Source organism: Dasypus novemcinctus, chromosome 24, assembly GCF_030445035.2.
Source record: "Dasypus novemcinctus isolate mDasNov1 chromosome 24, mDasNov1.1.hap2, whole genome shotgun sequence".
Classification (NCBI taxonomy): Eukaryota; Metazoa; Chordata; class Mammalia; order Cingulata; family Dasypodidae; genus Dasypus; species Dasypus novemcinctus.
Genome location: NC_080696.1, coordinates 18661947 through 18680334, shown reverse-complemented (window position 1 = coordinate 18680334; position 18388 = coordinate 18661947). Strand labels below are relative to the sequence as shown.

At 41.1% G+C, this 18388-nt stretch overlaps 1 protein-coding gene and 1 pseudogene across 13 annotated transcripts in view; one reads left to right on the top strand and one right to left on the bottom strand.

The window, feature by feature from the left end:
• Positions 1-18388, bottom strand: part of CFAP61 (cilia and flagella associated protein 61) — a 309663-nt gene that overhangs the window by 270922 nt on the left and 20353 nt on the right. For 8 of the 13 annotated variants that reach the window (XM_058286761.1, XM_058286762.1, XM_058286763.1 and 5 more), the window contains exons 3-6: positions 16691-16841; positions 13931-14007; positions 13047-13114; positions 12681-12807 (exon numbers count right to left, since the gene is read on the bottom strand). In XM_058286761.1, the coding sequence (XP_058142744.1) occupies positions 12681-12807; positions 13047-13114; positions 13931-14007; positions 16691-16841 (423 nt within the window). The remainder of the gene's footprint in view (positions 1-12680; positions 12808-13046; positions 13115-13930; positions 14008-16690; positions 16842-18388) is intronic. The other 5 variants (XM_071211579.1, XM_071211580.1, XM_071211581.1 and 2 more) reach the window with 1 other exon arrangement.
• LOC139437547 (CTP synthase 1 pseudogene) lies at positions 6098-8266 on the top strand (annotated as a pseudogene).

Genomic DNA, 18388 nt, shown 5'->3' with positions numbered 1-18388 from the left:
AGTCAGGCATAAAGGTTCAGAGAGACCCAGAGTTGTGAGTCTAAACAGCCGCCCTCAACAGCCCAAGGGCAGTTATCCCTAATCGCATCTCAAAAAGATTCTTAGGTGGGGGGGGAGGGGGGTCCGGGGAATGGAAAGAAAACATCCAAATCCAAATCAGTGGCGTTCTGACGAGTCCCTCCCTTTAGCTCCTCCCCAAAATAGATAAAGAGGAACTTGTTCTGCTCAACGCATTCCTTGGGGTAATTGATAATTTATGATCTTGCATCAGCCCCATGTACTAATGATAAAGTATGACATCAGCCTCGCAGAGTCTCAAATGGCACATGGCAAAGTCCAGCCCCGCAGAAACAAAACACCCGCCATGAAGAACAGTTCACCCTGGAAAGGGTCTAAATGGGAGCGCTCCGGGGCCATGGGGACAGCCTCTCAGAGTCTCAAACTGATGAGAGTCCCACCTTCTGTTGGCGTGGCTCGGTGGCGCCCAGTACCAGGTGTTGACGTGATGCACCAGGGCGCTGATGGCTATGAGCAAGGGTGGGTCACCGTTCACAGGGGAGATAACACAATTCTGAATGAAAAGCACCATTCCTTTATATCTTCCTTCAGAATACAGCAGGGAAGAGGTAACTGTGTTTGGGGGTGGAAACCGTTGCAGAATTATTTTCTTTTACTTTGTATTGAGGAAACAAAAGGTACATACAGCCCATAATATCTGATCTTTCAGGCATACAAATGTTCACTGGACTCTGAAATTGGTGCCCAGTGAAAATGGAGTAGAGTCCAAAGCTTAAGAAACACAAAAGCTTCTCCTGTGTTCTTCTGAAGCCCTCTTTCTCAGCAACTCCTGAATGAGCTCAAAGAAGTCCTGGGTCTGTATCCCCCACTACCAGGAGAAGGCAAAGCTAAGGATGACAGAGACCCAATGGCCCTCGCGGACTCCTTGGAAGGTAGGGGAAAGAAGGGGGAACTCACACGTCATCCCGCTGAGGGGATAGGAACATGGCGAAGCCAGGACACCAGGGAGCACTTTGCAGCAGGCCAGGTGGCCTCACATCCCGACTGCCTAGTGCACAGTCACAATCCTGGAGAGCATCTCCAGTCACTTGAGTCAGGGAGGTGTGTACCATCGCCGTGGAGCAGAGAAGCCGTTGCACATTCACAGATGGAAAGTTCACATTTGGGACTTTCATGACAGCAGCAGCAGTTGCTCGAGCGGGCCAGCTTCCACACTTGGCACAGCCTCCTCCTTCCTGCCTGACTGTGTTTTCCATATCAAGGGAGGATTGGCATTTCATTAGCTAAATTTTAAAACGTACCATTGATTCCAATGCCACTTTAAATGCCATAAATGTTATTTTTTCTTCAACCCTGGGCATGTGTGTTCAAGCAATCAATGTGGGAAGAAAAAAATGAATAGACTCCAATTTAGTAGTAGTGGTAAACAATGCAGTGTGTTCTGGTTAGGTCTGCCTTTCACCATAAATCTCAACAAGGAGAACAAGGAGAGCCTGCAGTTAACCAGGCTTTCGTTAACTACACTGTTGGCTCTGGCCAACTAGACAGTCATTTTATTCAGTTAAGAGAGCAGAGTGCAGGTTACTTTACTAAAACAAAGCACTGTTTCTTTCCAAGATCTCTTGTGACCTCTAGTGGTCTTGTTTAAGAAAATGGAATCCGTCATTTCTAAACTCCTGATTCCATCTGAGAACTTAAAAATGGGGTTTAGAGACATATAGCTTCTACTATTTGGCAAATGCAATGATTTTTAAAGTTATAGAGGTTTAAAAAGCCAAAATTTCCCATGTGCTTTGGATAACTTCAAAGTGCACTCAAGGCCAATTAGAGGCCCCTGCCATTTACACCACCAGGATCTGATCCAAAAGTTTGTCTTGGCACACCATTGCTCCAGTCTGAGGGTTAACCAAATTCTATTATTTGTTGGGTCACTGGTTAGTACTCAAGGAGATCAACAGTGGAATTCTGGAATTGTTCTACCCCTTCTTTTTGAATGCTTTAGAATATTCATAACTTTAATGTTACAATGTTCATTTCCATGAAGTTGTTTAGAAGTCAAGCATAAGTAGATTTCTAAAAAAGCATGACACTATCAAATGCTTAGTAAAAATAATTGCTTTAAGATGCAAAAGGCTATCATTTAAAAACCACCAATCTTATGTTTTATTTAAAGTCCTAATAGTTCATTCATATATTTTAAAAACCAATAATGTTGACCCAATTTGGTTAAACATTATTAGCAAAACAACAAAAAACATAGTCCAGTAAAGGAAACTTTTAGTTACATTAAAACAGTCTGACAGCCCATGTGCCTTTCTTAGACTGAGTTCTCCCTCACTCTTAGAGGGCTTAAAAAAGATGTGTTCCCCCCCCCCCCCCCCCGCCCCAGAAAGACCATTCTGGTAGTTTCTAAATCTGAAAACATCTCAAATCCACCACCGATGATGATGAATGGAGCCCCAATGTAGATTTTAAAGGGGTGTCCAGGAGCATCTCTGCCTTACTTCAGGCATTATGTACAAAATAGAACAGTAACTTCATTAATTAGGATCTAAGTAGAGGGGAAGATTACAGCATAATTTTCCACATGGGTAAATCAAAGAAAGGGGACCAGGAATTACACCAGTAATTCATTGGTTTTAAATACATTGCTAGGTAAATGGCTGAAGGATAATTATATCCCCAAACCTTTTACTTAAGATACCTTAAGTATCTTAAGACTTGAGTTTTTTACCATTATCAGTGCAAGGAATGTACTGATGAAGTAGATGCTGAAAAAAATAATTGGGGAGGAGCAACAGACATAGAGACATGAGGGCCCCTGAGAGGATGTCTGCCCATGCCCATTTGACTGTTCTGAAATGCCAAAATGTCATCATTTTCCCAGCATTGCTCAGAAAGGAGACAGTCTACCTAGGTGCATCATCCAGATACCTGAAATCCTATACCTACAATATCCGGACTTTCATTTGAACATTTTGGGTAGAGGACTTTCTAAAATGTGTCACACCTCCTCACCTTCTAAAAGCAAAGGCCAGCAACTGTCATAATTTCACCATTTCCTCACAAATTCATTAGTATATATTTAGCTTTTCACAAATGACCCTTTGTTTCAAAGTGCTCATTCTCACTTCTTTGCCATCAGGACTATCTCTAAACATATTCGTCTTGTGTATTCCATCTTTCAGATTTTCTGTGGGATGGGCAAGCAGGACATGGAACCTTGGAGTTTGAAAGGGCAAGGTCTCAGGGTAAGGTATCCGGAAACTTTATTTCAGGCTTTGAGGGCTTTTTCCACTTGACATTGGAGATATTGCGGGCTCAGTTCTAGACCACTGCAGGAAAGCAAATATTGCAATAAAGCAAGGCCCACAAAATTTTTGGTTTCCCAGTCCATATACAATATATATGTGTATACACTATACTGTAGTCTATTAAGTGTGTAGAAGAACTATGTCTAAAAACCAATGTACATACCTTAATTAAAATGTAACACACAGACAGAAGTGTGCACATGCTGTTGGAAAAGTGGCACCAAGAGACTTGCTCGACATCAGATTGTCACATACCTCCAATCTGTAAAAAACGCAGAATCTGCGGAGTGCAATAGAGTGAATTGCAGTAAAGTGAGGTATTCCTGTAGTCTGTGGTGCTAAAGTTTTTAAATATAAAAGGAAAGAAGGAAAAATGGAAAGAGGAAGAAAAAGAAGGAGAAAGAGGAGGGGAGGGAACAGGAGAGAGACCAAATCATAACCAGCCATTACCAAGTGCTCACCAGGAGCCAGGCAATGGGGGAGCACATTCTTCAACCCCTCTCGTGGAACATCCACCCTGAATGAAAAGTGAGGCATCAGTAAGTAAACTCACAAAGATGTCACCTTGGCTGCCTATGGACATGTCACTTTCAATAACAGATCTCTATATAAATTCTCTATTAAAAAATGTCTTGCTGGAGATCTCTGTTCAAGCCATTTAAGCCTTAACATTCCTAAAGAAAATGACAATTTCCAAGAACCAAATTGAATAAACTTTAGAAAATATTTTTGAAAAACTGCCTCCTCACCTGAAATCCAGGCCCCCCTCCCCCTACCTCAGTCCCACCAAGAATTATCTGCTCTGCATCCATTAGGAATCATCTTGCTTCTCTGTACTGTGCAGAGACTTTCTAAACTGGACATTACTTTTTTATTTTATTTTTTAAAGATTTATTATTATTATTATTATTATTATTTCTCTCCCCTTCCCCCAGTTGTCTGCTCTCTGTGTCCATTCACTGTGTGTTCTTCTGTGTCCACTTATATTCTTGTCAGTGGCATGGGTAATCTGTGTCTCTTTTTGTTGCATCATCTTGCAGCGTCAGCTCTCTATGTGTGCAGTGCCACTCCTGGGCAGGCTGCACTTATTTCATGCTGGGTGGCTCTCCTTACGGGTCACACTCCTCGTGTGTGGGGATCCCCTACGCAGGGGACACCCCTGCGTGGCAGGGCTCTCCTTGTGTGCATCAGCACTGCGCATGGGCCAGCTCACCACACAGGTCAGGAGGCCCTGGGTTTGAACCCTGGACCTCTCATGTAGTCGGACGCTCTATCAGTGGAGCCAAATCTGCTTCCCTGGACATTACTTTAAATGCAAGTATTTTATTCATTTAAAAAGGAACTTGTAAAATGGCACTCAGACTACAAATATTTAGATAAATGCAATACAAAACCACAAAATACTGTTTTAGACCTAAACAGTATTTTAGGACTTTTTTTTAATTCTTAAAAATGATTTATTTAATTGCTTCATGGTATTCTATCATGTAGATGAACCATAATTAAATTATCTGCTTTATTATAATTTTGGATATTTAGATTTTGTCTGAGTTTATAACTTTTATTTTTTACCATTTATCAGTTTTATTGAAACATTTATAAACCATACAATTCATCTGAATTGTACAATCAATGATATTTGGTATAATCACAGAGTTGTGTATTCATCACCTCAATCAATATTAGAGCATTTTCATTACCCCAAAAAAGGAAGAAGGACCAAAAAACAAAAACAAACAAATGAACACAAAAACCCCTACCCCTTAGCAGTCTCCTCTCAACCTCTCTGTCCTTCCTGACATACATAACTGCTAACTGATTTCTGTCTCTAATTTATTTATATTTACATTTTGCAGAGATGGAGTCATACAAAATGTAGTACTTTTTGTCTAGTTTCTTTCACTTAGCATGTTTACTTTTTTACCATTGGTGGAAGATTATTAATATATTACTATATACTACCATCCATAGTTTGTTTTGGTTATATTTTTGTACCAATAATTGACCTCTTGTAACATTAAGGTACACTTGTTCTGTTTCAGAGAAAAACATTCTTATATATGCACTATTAACCATATTCATTTTTCACAAGAAGGTTCAGTATGCTCTACAGTCCCATGTTTCATTTTTTAGCTTTTCTTTTAGTGATATATATGGCTTTTTCCCTTTCAACAACTATCATACCCATGTGTTGGCACTACTAATTACAAAGAGATTGGGCAATACTTTTGATAACTGGAAACACCCAGCATTGGTAGAGGGTGTAAGAAAATAGTACTCTTTTGGCTGGAGTATAAATTGACATGATGTTGTGGTTGAGTAATTTGATAGTATCAATTTTTAAACTTGATTATTTATGTACTCTTGTCCAGAAATTCCACTTCTAAGAATTTATACTACAGAAAAAAATAGCACAAGTGCTTAAAGATTGTTGTACAAAGCTGTTTAGCACAGTATTATTTGCTACAGAAAAAAATGAAAACAACTTAAGGAATGATTCAATGAATTCTATTAGAACCATATGATGAAATGTCATACAGCCATTAAAAAGAATAAAATTGACCTGGAGAGATGATGAGCTGCTATATTAAGTAAGAAAATACAATTAACAGAACATTTGGGCCTAGAGCCCACCTCCATGAAAGACTGCAGAGCGTGTGCAGCCAGGGTTGTTCACTGGCTATGCAGGGCTCGCTGCATGCGTTGCCCACTGAGTCCTTTTGCTGACAGGAGGATCTGGAGCCAGCATCAAGCCAAGAAGTAAAATGAAGTACATTCTAGGTATTGGTGGTGTTATATCAGGAATTGGAAAAGGAATCATCGCCAGCAGTGTGGGTACATTACTGAAGTCATGTGGGTTACATATAACTTCAATTAAAATTGACCCATACATAACAGTATGATGATATTATCTCACAATCTGTATGAGATATGGTATGTGGTGTGGTGGTGATGGGGTGTGATGGTGACGGGGTGTTGTATGGATTTCTACACATGTGCATGATGGTTTTGCAAGTTCACAACCTTTGTAATAAAAATATATTTTTAAAAAATAGGGTGGGTTGGGGAAAAAAGACACCAAATAGAGGATAGGGACTATAGTCTGTAGTATTATTTTGACAATGTTCTTGCATAGTTTGTAACAAATGTTTCAGAGTAACGCAACGTGTTGATGGAGGGGTGATGTATGAGACTGCTGTATGATGTTATATATGTTTATTTTCTAAGTTCACAATCTTTACACTTATTGTTTATGCATGATCATGTATGAATGATATACTTCAATAAAAATATATTTTTAAAAAATTGATGAATACGTCGACATTGATTCAGGAACATTCTATCCTTATGAGTATGGTGAGGTTTTTGTGCTGGATAACGGTGGGGAAGTAAATCTTGACCTGGGTAACTATGAGTGGTTCCCTGACATTCGCCTCACCAAGAACAATAATCTGACCCTGGACAGATATACCAGTATGACATTAATAAGGAACATAAAAGAAATCACTTGGGGAAAACCATCCAAGCTGTCCCTCACATCACAGGTGCAATCCAGGAGTGGGTAATGAGACAGGCTTTAATACCTGGATAAAGATGGCCTGGAACCACAAGTATGTTATTGAGTTCGGTGGAACTGTGGGAGATATAGAAAGCATACCCTTTATTGAGGCTTTATGTTTCAGTTCCATTTCAAAGTCAAAAGAGGGAACTTTTGTAATATTCATATCAGTCTAGTTCTTCAGCCAAATTCAATAGGGGAACAGAAGACTAGAGTAACCCAGAACGTTCAGGAACTTAGAGGGCTCCGGCTTTCCCCAAATCTGGTTGTGTGCAGGTGCTCAAATCCTCTGGACACATCAATGAAAGAGAAAATAGCAATGTTCTGCCATGCTGAACCTGAACAAAGTAATCTGTGTCCGTGACATCTCGGCCATTTACTGAGTCCCCTGGTTGTTAGAGGAGCAAGGGGCTATAGACTATTTCCTTCGAAGACTTGACCTTCCTATTGAGAGGCAGCTACAAAAAACGCTGATGAAATGGAAAGAGATGGATGACTGATATGATTTCTTGCTGGAAACCTTCTCTATTGCCCTCATTGGCAAATACACTAAGTTCTCAAACTCATACGCCTGTCATTAAAACTCTGGAACATTCTGCACTGGTCATCAACTACAAATTGGAAAAAAAGTACATAGATTCCACAGACCTAGAACTGAGCACCTTATAAGAAGAGCCCATATGGTACCACAAAGCTTGGCAGAAGCTCTACAGTGTTCATGGAGTGCTGGTTCCAGGAGGGTTGGGTGTTTGAGGAACAGAAGGAAAAATTCAAGCAATTGCCTGGGCTTGAAAACAGAAAAGGCCTTTTTTTGGGTTTGTGCTTAGGAATGCAGTTGGCAGTGGTTGAATTTTCAAAAAATGTACTGGGGGATGGCAAGATGCCAATTCTGCAGAATTCAACCCTAACCAAGCCATCCCATGCTCAAAGACAAGCCAGAACACAATCCTGGGCAGATGGGTAGAACCATGAGTCTGGGCAAGAGGAGAGCCCTGTTCCAGACCAAGAACTCGGTCATGAGAAAACTCTATGGAGATCCAGACTACTTGGAAGAGAGACACTGCCACAGATTTGAGGTGAATCCAGTCTTGAAAAAAATGTTTGGAAGAGCAAGGCTTGAAGTTTGTTGGCTAAGGTGTTGTAGGAGAAAGAATGAAAATTGTGGAGCTGAAAGATCATCCTTTTTTGCTGGGGTTCAGTACCACCCTGAGTTCCTGTCCAGACCAATCAAGCATCTCTGCCATACTTTGGTCTCCTTCTGGCCTTCATGGGGAGGCTCCTATATTACTTTCAGAAAGGCTGCAGGCTGTCACCCAGAGACACCTGTAGTGACAGAAGTAGAAGAGCTCCCCTGACTCTGAAATCACTGAGTTGAAGTTTCCATCAAAAAATCACAACTGATTATGAAATAATTCTTCAAGAGAGCCTTCAAACAGATGGAGTTTACAGCTTTGATTTGACACTCAGCTTTTGACACTTCCTTTAAACTATGTTTTTATTAAAATTATTTTATTATGGGAAAAAAACAGGACATTTGACAATGTCTCTATATAAAGTATTATGAATGTACATATGTATATATACATTATGTATATGTACTTAACATATTCAAATAGAAGAATGGATGAATGGGTAATATTTGCTAAGTTTTTCTGGTTTGAGACTATAAAACCATTTTAACAAATGAACCATCCCCCCAAATAATTAGTAAATGGTAGGATGAAAAATGAGAGCTTTTAAAAAAAATGAAGATAAAAATGCAGCTAATATTAGATTATTTTCAAGAACCTACGCAGTTAAGGAAATTTCTCACAACATAATTTTTGAAAAGCTTAATTTTAAATACTTTTACAAGAAAATTTTTTTATAGGATATAATTTCTTGAAGGGTAGAAAGGCCTACTTACCTGTGCTGACACCTACAAGACAAATTTCATAAATCAGGAATGAATATTTGAAAGGCATAATAGAAACAATTTAAAATGTTACTTCACTTGCAAAATTCCTTTTCTTCTGATGTGTTTGGCTCACATTAGTTAATTCTATCATGATCAAAAGGGTTTTACAAAGAGAGGATTATATTTAGTTATTAATAAAAAAGAAAGTAATGAGAAATTGTTTTCTATGAGGTTTCTTTTCTCTTGTTCCAAATTAGATGGATGATTTGTATCTGAGCTTGGTGATCTTTTTCTAGACACATGCTGTCTGGACTTCAAAATGTAACTTAAATGCTCCTCGTGAATACTAAAAGAAGGACCATGCTTTATTGGTGGCATAATGTTCAACATGCACAGATAAGCTTCTGGCCTCTCTCTCCTCTCCCTTCATCACCAAACTTCTCTAATGAGTGGTGAATATCCCTCCTGCCTTCACTTTCTGGTCTCTTATCATTCACCTCATTGTGAGACCCTAGACTCCAAACCCAGTAGTCAGAGGAAAGGCTGGTTACTGAAGGTCAAGGTTGGCAGAGAGGAGCCAAAGGGAGTAGCTTGGGGGAAAGCTGAGGCCAAAGAAGGCACGTAGGAACATGGAGTCCAAGGGGGCCCCCAGCAAGTGTCCCACTCACAGTCAAAACCAAAAGTTCACTCTGAGAACAAGAGAAAAAGAGGAAAAGCACAGCAGGATGGGGACTGGGATGCGGGCATGGGGAGACGGTGTGGGAGAGGCCAGAATCAGGGCCAATAGCTCCCTTCCCTCTCACTGAAAGCTTACCAGGGACTTTTCTTTAATAGATAAAGAGCTACTCAAGTTATCTATTTTTTCTAAAGTCAGTTTCGATAGTTGGTGTTTTTCAAGGCATTTGTCTGTTTCACCTAAGTTATCAAATCTATGGACATACAGATTTCTGCAGTATTCTCATATTAATCCTTCAAATGTCTGTAGGATCTGTAGTGATAGTACCTATTTCATTCCTGATATTGGCAATGGTGTCTTTTTTTTCTTGGCCAATTTGGCTTGAAGTTTATCAATTTCATTCATCTCATCTGCGATTTATTTAATTGCCAAATCCAATGGCCTTTTTTTTTTCTTCACTTTTTTGACTTGATCCCCTAGCATCTTCTGCCACTTTTTTAAAAGTTTTGATTTCTACTACAATATGGATGAACATTGGAAACCTGATGTTGAATGAAATAAGCAAACACATAGGACAAAAATCATGCCATTCATAGCTCATTTTCATCTTTCCAGATTCTTCCCTTGTCCTCTGCTTTTTCACCTTAACATTTTCCTAGACCAGACAATCTCCCCCACTCCCATGGTCTCCTCTCACCTACAAACTGACAACTTATAAATGTGTATCTCCAACCTGACTTCCATCTGTACCTGTATTTCCAACTCTCTGTGGTACATCTAAATATATTATTTTTATTTTCAGCTATTGAAACCACCATGCCCCCTAAACTTGAAAACCCTAAGTTGTCTTTAATTAATTTTCATCCTTCAATGTTTTCATCCATCTGGTAACCAAATCCTGCTTTCCTTCTAAAACATCTCTTGCATCTAAGCACCTGCCTACATCCTTTCCCTCATCCAGATCTCTTTGATCTGTCACTGCCCGAATTCAAACCTGTGTTGCTTCTCAGCCAGGCTATTCTGCTCTCTTCCCTATCCGCCGTTGCCCACATGAAAATCAGAGTTATCATATAGACCTACAAGATAAAGTCTTCATCTGTAGGTTCTGCCTTGGCTATCCATGGCCTGATTTCCTCCCTTCACCTTGAGCAACAGCCACCCCAGCCCACCTGCCCATAAAAGGACATTCCAGGTGCTTTTCTGCCTCCATATCTTTGTCCATTCTACCTCTCTGTCTTTCCAGACCAGATTCAGGGGCTACCTTCTCTGGGAAGTTGGTTTTTAAATTATTATTATTTTTTGTCGTTAAGGTAAAACGACATATGGTAAAATGCACAGATCTTAAGAGTGCACTCTCATGAGTTCTGACAAATGCATACACCCCACACAATAGAGAGAGCATTGCCATCACCCCCGAATTCCCTCATGTCCCTCCAGCCTCTCCCTGTGCTCCACCAGAGACACCACTGATCTGATTCTATCTCTGCGGATTAGTTTGCAGGTGCTTGTAGAGCATTCAAGTGGAATCAACAGTACAGGGTTTTTTTAATGTCTGGTTTCTTTCACTCAGCAAAACGTTTTTGCAATTAATCCATGTTGTTTCGTATTTAAGTAGCTTGCTCCATTTAACTGCTGAGTAACATTCCATTGAATGGTTGTACCACAGTTGTTCATCCATTTACTTGTTGATAGGCATTTCAGTTTTTTTCCTTGGGTGAGGGGGCACTATTATGAAGCTATCTTCATCCCTCCCTGCCCTTTCCTCTTCTAAGCTGCACAGCATACTAGTTTGTTGTATATGGTTCTCTCTCCCCCATTAACTCTGAGCTGCTTTGAACAATAATACTGAACATTTCTTGGGCATTTACAAGTGGTAGGACTGTGTTAAATGCTTTACTTGCATAAACTCATTCAATCATCACAATACTCCCATGAGGCAGACAATCTTTTATACCCATTGACAGAGAGGAAACTGAGGCTCACAGAGATCAAGTTTTTATTTTTTAAGTTAACACGTCTGGCAAGCAGCAGAAACAAGTTCAAAGTTCAGATCTATCTGATGCCATCATTGCAAACTCTTAACTATGTCACAATACTACCTGGTAAATAATAGGTTAAAAAAAAAATCCAATACCTTACTAAAGAAATTCGGTATTCATCAAATATGGCAATGCTTGTTCCAAGAAGTTATAACTGTATTCTTCATAGATTAAGCCAAGCAATCACCCTTGTGAATGTTTTCATAACATGCTCTTATTTCAAAACAGCTATTTTATTTTGCTCACAATTTTGTGAACTGGAAATATCGGAGGACTCAGATGGGCCTTCCCCCTTGGGGTCTGTCATGTGGCAGCAGGCAGATGTCAGCTGGGGCAGCAGAGATATGGGGGACCACCTGGCTGGACGGCCGTGTTGGCTAACCCACCCTCTGGCAGCAATGCTGACTTTCAGCCATAAGCTCAGCTGGGACTGTCAGCCCGGGTGCCAACACGAGGCCTCTCAACACGGCAGGCTCAGGACAGCCAGACGGCTCTCACAGTGGCTGGTTTCCCCCAGAGCAAACATCCCCAAAGAACCAGGCAGAAGCTGCACGGTCCTTTATGACCCAGCTTCCCTTCCTAGTTAAAGCCACAAATCCACCCAAATAAAGTAGAGAAGATGGAGATGTAGACCCCATTTCTTGCTGGAGAGAGTGGCAGGACACACTGTGGAAGAGTTTACAGGATGGAAGATGGCATTGCAGTTGTCTTTGGAAAATATGATCCCCAGGATGGCTGAACTTTGGGGCATTTTATGTGAAGCACTTATGGTAAAGAACATCAACTTGTAAAACTCCCCTTTGGTGTCAACAGACTCTTTCTACACCCCATGTCAGAAAAAAGGTGGTGTTTACTCGGAAAACTAAATGAGCAGATTCATTTTTGAAGTGTGTTTTTTTTTTGAAATAGTTATTTTACTCAGTGTGGAACTAAGGGTTGTGTATTTTCAGAATCCAATAAGTAGCAAATGTGCAACTTTGTCAGCCACATACAACCAGATAAGTATCATCAGCTATTTAGTCCTGCAAAGCATGCAATCAAGGGGAACTGTAAACACCTACCAATGAAATAATGTTTATGAGGCTTATAAAAGACTTTCATCCAAGTTATAATCACTTACTGTAACAATTGGTAATTTTTAAAAGCTTCAGTAACCTAGATGCTGGACCAGCCTTACCTGGCTTTGCGGATGTGCAGCTGAGGATAATGGTTGTGCCGGTGGCATATATACACTGCAAACTCCTCCTCGAATGTCAGGCAGGGGATGATCCCCACTTGGGTAAAAACAGTTATGAGAGTCGAGCCTGCATCACCAAGAGAAAGACATGCATCCTCATTCTATCAAGGAGTAACTTTAGGGCTTCACAACGAAATGCAGTTTTTGTTTTAGATTTTGGTTTAACTATTATAATAATAAAACATGCATATAACATATATTTAGGACCTGGAGATCATCTTTATTTCCCATTCCAAAAAGTGCACTCTGAAGCCTGCATTTGCTAAGTTAACTATTGGAGATGTGAGCTAGTTGAATGGGCCTTACCTAAGCTCATGTAGGCAGGTACTATGAGAAAGATGAAGTGCAGTTCTGGCACAGCCTTAAACACGGTCCTGGTGAGGCAAAGAGAGGGTGGGACTGGTGTAAATAATGAGGAGATCCCACTAGCCGGTATCTTATTGAGACAAAGGTCATCTAAAATAAGAGGGGCTCATAAACCCATGTGGACTCCTTTGCTCTCTATCCACAAAGGCAAGACTATCTTCAAGGCCATTGATTTCTCTTCCCTGCTTTTCCCTGGGTTCCGAAGGGCCCCTTTTTCTTTCTGTCCCCTGGTGGTAGAGCCAAGGGATGCCATGTCCATGCGGCACACCAGATTTCTGCTGATGTTAACCTTTGGCCTGGCAGCTGGAGGGTTGGGTATGATATTACAAAGTGGCTTGAGAGCAGAGGCCCCGCCCCAGAGTCTGTGCAGCCTGTCAGAGAGACTCGGCGCTGGCGGTCGGGGACCTGCCAGGCATATTGTGACATGCCACATTATTCAGGATGCCTCTGCAGGCTGTCGCGAGAAAAAACCTTTTTAAAGGCAACACTGAGGAAAATTATCTTTAGAAGCACCCAAGCTTGTGAAGCCTTATTCTGGGGGAAACCTGCTCCCCCCAAAATTAGTTTCAAGTGACTGCACTATCGATCTGTTTTTGCCTCAAATGACAGCCAAAGATATAGGTTATTCAAAGTAAATATTGTAACACAGTCGTAAATGACAAGCAAATTAAATGCTTCGAAGAATTTTGTGTAACTTACCAAAAAAAAATTTTTTTTTTCCCAAAAAATATCCAACTGTCTCCTTCATGTCTTTTGGGCATTAACATGTTTTATTTAGGTGCTACCCACAGCCCTTTGCCATCTGCCAGGCCCCATCCACTCACCGAATAATCTCGTTGCAACAGCCAATGGAATACTCATCGACGGCCACAAAAAGGTGCATGAACAATGTGTTTAGGGGCTGCAGGAGAAAAGAGGACACGATCACAGCTGAGTCAGTTCTCAGTCTGGGTCAGAGCGGGAGAGGAGGGATTGGGACAACCACAGCCACACAGCTGCCCCGCATTTCTGGCTGACTGTGCGTGTCTACGTAGCGGGGCACTGAGGCCTTGACCAGGCTGCCTCCCTGACTCACTGGCTGAGAACGATTAAAGGAAAGCGGGACCAGAAGAGAGTCTCGGCACCCAGCCCATCCTCCTGCCTCCATGAACGGCCAGAGGCAGGGAAGAGCCTGCCGGGGAGGGAAATCGATTATTAACTCAGTAGTCTTGTCCTCAGGGGTGTCTAGGGCAAGGGAAAGACAATCGCCCTTTTCCCGGGGCCCTCGAGTCGGCAGCTGCTGCCCTATTCAAGTGACACGATGCAAAGATGCTCTTATGAATTTGAAGGATGAAGGCAGATGCCACATTACGAATCCAATGGCTTGCTTTGTTCAACATTCCCAGAGACAGAATCAAATATTACTCATGGGATCCAGAAAGCCTGGGAGGCAAAAACTCAAAGGAACAAGATGCTAATGTGAATTTTGTGTTAAATCTTTTGGGCTTTTAGGGAGCTTTGTCCCATAACTTCTGAGAGCTTTTTAAGTGGTCTATACACTTCACATATTGGTGCCCTCACCACAGTACCCTGGTGTTTATGGGCAAACATTCAGGTTCTGGAAATCAGGTGTGAAGGGGCTGCCTGGAAGTGGTGCCAGCTCCTGGGTCAGGACAAAAGAAGCCAAGTCTAGGCTCCTAGTTTTCTGGATCATTTTCTTGGCAGCCTTGTGTCTCTTTCTCCACTCCTGAGAGTGGGGTATGCCTTAGAAGCACTCTGAAGGAGCTGTGCTATGCATAAAATGGCAAGAGAAGACTCACAAGCTCAATTCACCAGCTTGAAAACTTTCCAAAGGCAAACGACACCTGCAAACCCTTAGTCCAGATAACAACAGGAAAAATGGCAACATTGTGAGCACTTTCCATTTAATCCCATACAGAAACCTCACTTCACATCTGCTTACATTCTCCACAGGACGAAATTTAGGAGGACATGGTTTATCACCTGGAGGTTTTGTCCCCCTTTCTCGTCCAGCAGAAATAACAGAATTCGAGATTTATTCTTTAGCTTTAAGGTCAAGAGCATTATTTCAAATGCTAATACCCCTCAGAAAGGCAATAATTAAGCCTGGGTGCTATATCAATAGAAAAATAATACGAGCCACAAATGCAAGCCACATTCCTAATTTTAAATTAATTTTAACCCAATTTATTCAAATTATCAATCAGACAAGTACTCAATATAAAATCATAATGAGATATTTTGCATTCCTTGTTTTGTACTAAGATTTGGAAATCTGGTGTATATTTTATTCTCACACACATTAAGCCACATTTCAAGTGCTCAGTAGCTACATGTGGCTGGTGCTACTGCACTGGCTGCTCAGCTCTATACTGTTGTGGGAAGTAGCTAAAAAAAGAAACCAAAAAACTAAGAAAAGGAACCAAAGCAAAAAGAGTTTATGAATAATGGTGTTGATTTATAATTTTAAGAAAGGTGAAAACACGACCCTCCTGAAAATACAAAACATGTCAAAAATGTATTCATTGTACCTACTTAGAGGCAGTCAGTGGGATGATAAAAACTATTTGCTGTGCTTGAGGAGCTGGGTACTTCTAAGCAATTTAATAAAGGAATGTTAGGATGAGATGGCTGGCTCGGATACAAAATTGGTTGGTGTCTTACAAGGGCATCACCCATGACCTCTGAGGTTATCTCTGCCACCAGACAGAAATTATTTGTACCTCAACTGAATAAAAATCTACAACTTGCTTACTGTTCCTAGAGAGCTATAAATAGCCCAGCAAATATTCGGCATTTATTCAGCTAGCTGGTAGTCTCCCCTCGTCTTAAAGAAGTATGCGTGTGTCTGTGTATGTGTGTGTGCATGCACACGTATGTAGGGTGAACCTACGAATGAACCCACTTGTGTACTCAGCTGGCATTCCCCCTTTTCTGATGGACGTACTTTAAAATTTCACTGACGGGCCAGTGTGCCATTAACAGTAGCAGCCTCTGACTTGCCACAGAAACTAGGGCCAACTGCTGGCATGGCTCTGGCAGGCTGCTGCAGGGGACACTCAGACATGGCACCAGCCACCAAGGCTGTGGAACCATTAGCCTTGCTTCCCATTAGCTGATCAGGTGGTATGTCCATGAGGTCACTTTGAGAATTAAGGACAACAGAAATCTGAGGCTCTGCTGGGATTATTATGAGTGCAAATTGTAGAGAGCAGGTGCCTACCAGGATACCGGAAATTTAGAAGACTAAAGGACACAGAACAATATGAAGCCTGAGAAGCAGGCATTCTGATTCTTCCAGTACTTCCTTGCTCCTCATTCCCATTTGCAGATCCAGAGCATAATCTGGGCCTGGCCATCAGCTGCCTGGTTTGGTGATTGTACCCTTTCCTATCACCACTGGCCTCCTGCTCTCAGACCCGCCCGTCCACCCCAACCCCACTGGCTACCTTCATTTTGAATTGTCAAGATGGCATATATTTGCTGTTTTAAGTTTTGAACTGGGTAGTCCAAAACCGAAAAGAGGTAAGATACAAACATCAGACTTCCCTCCACAATTAAAGTGATTTTCAGTGGTTTCTTACTGTGCATGGGATTTCACTGTCAAACTCGCGGAACAGTGACACCCAGGCATTTTGCTTGGACACATTCCAGTTGGGATAATCCACGAAGGTCGCCTGGGCCATGATCTCCTCCTTGTCATTGCAGACGGTAACAGCCAGGTTTGCCTTTTCTCTGCGGAAGTGGTTAAAATCGTACACATGAATTAGATAACCAAAAGGGAGGGAATGGCAGCACTCTTCCTCCCTTCTTGGGCTACTGGAGCTTAGCAACCACTGGATGAGGGAGGATGAGCCTTTGCAAGAGCGCAGGGTGATGTGGCAGCAACTTTGAAAGCAGGTCTTTCAGGCTATCTAGAGTTATCAACTAGATTTTTATTTAAAACTAAATTTCAATCACAGTATTAAAATTAAGTGTTTTTTATTTTCTTTGTTTTTTTCATTAGTAAGGAGAACCTGCCTATGTCATTTAACCAATCTGTGTTCATCTGTATACCTTTACAAATACTAGATAAAAAACTGAGTTATTAGTTGGAATTAGATGAGATAAAAGTGCCTGGAAAGAACCTTTTAGGAGTAAAGTTCTCATAACGTGCTGCCTTTTCTTTTGTTTGTTTTTTTAGGTAGTTGGGCTGGGGATTGAATCCAGGACCTCAAATGTGGGAGGCAGGTGCTCAACCACTGAGCTACACCAGCTCCCCAAGTTGTTTTTTTTCATTTGTTTGTTTGTTCTCTTTTTAGGAGGTACTGGGGATTGAACTCAGGACCTTGTACATGGGAAGCAGGCACTCAACCACTTGAGCTATATCCACTCCCATGTTATTTTTAAAAATTTGAAATAAAGTTATTTTAAAAAAAACCACTATATTTCATTAGCAAGAAGTATTTATATACTATTATTAAGTACCCTTCCCTTGGAGATTAGCTAAGAAAATTGAGCAAAGTTTGCCTATGCTCTCCTTGTTGTCAATACCACGGTGTTGGTGTAAACACACCCCAGACACCTAGACACAGCTAAGAGTTTATCTCCATCTCTGTCAGCATTGAAACTCTGTCCCTGGGCTAACTGATTCCTATAGAACCTAAGCATCTGAAATATCGCCTGATCCAGCCACAGAAATGGAGACCCTAAAGGGTCTCACGTAAGCTAAAGCAATTCAATGAGTTACTCAAAGATAAGGGAAAAGAAGCAGGTCTTCTACCTGTTCTCCTGGTGGATGTCCCAAAGCAATGATCTGTTACCCCATCGCAGGACAGGACAGGAAAGACTGCGACTTAGAAACTGCTAGAAACCGCTTGGGGGTTACTACACATTTGTGTACAAACTGAACTACTGAATGAGATGTACTGGTATCTTAAGTTGGAGGGGGAAAAAATTAAACATTCTCTTCTAAAACAAAGCAGGTGAGAATGGAAGAGAAGACAATGGATAATTGAAGAAGGAAAGGAAGAGACAAGGGAGAGAACAGAGAGAAAGCTATATATGTTTTCCATTTATATTTTTATGGCCAAAGTAATACATTTCCATTGCAGAAAAATTTAGAAAATACAAACACAAGACAAGTTTAGAAACAGTTAGAAAAAAGAAAAGAAAATTTCAAAAATCACCCCTCCTACCACTCCTGTAAGTAACCAAACTTAATATCACCTCCCAAAGGTAGCCAACCACTTTCAACATTTTGGCGTCTGAACCTCCAGACTTTTCTTTTTTTGAGGGTAGCT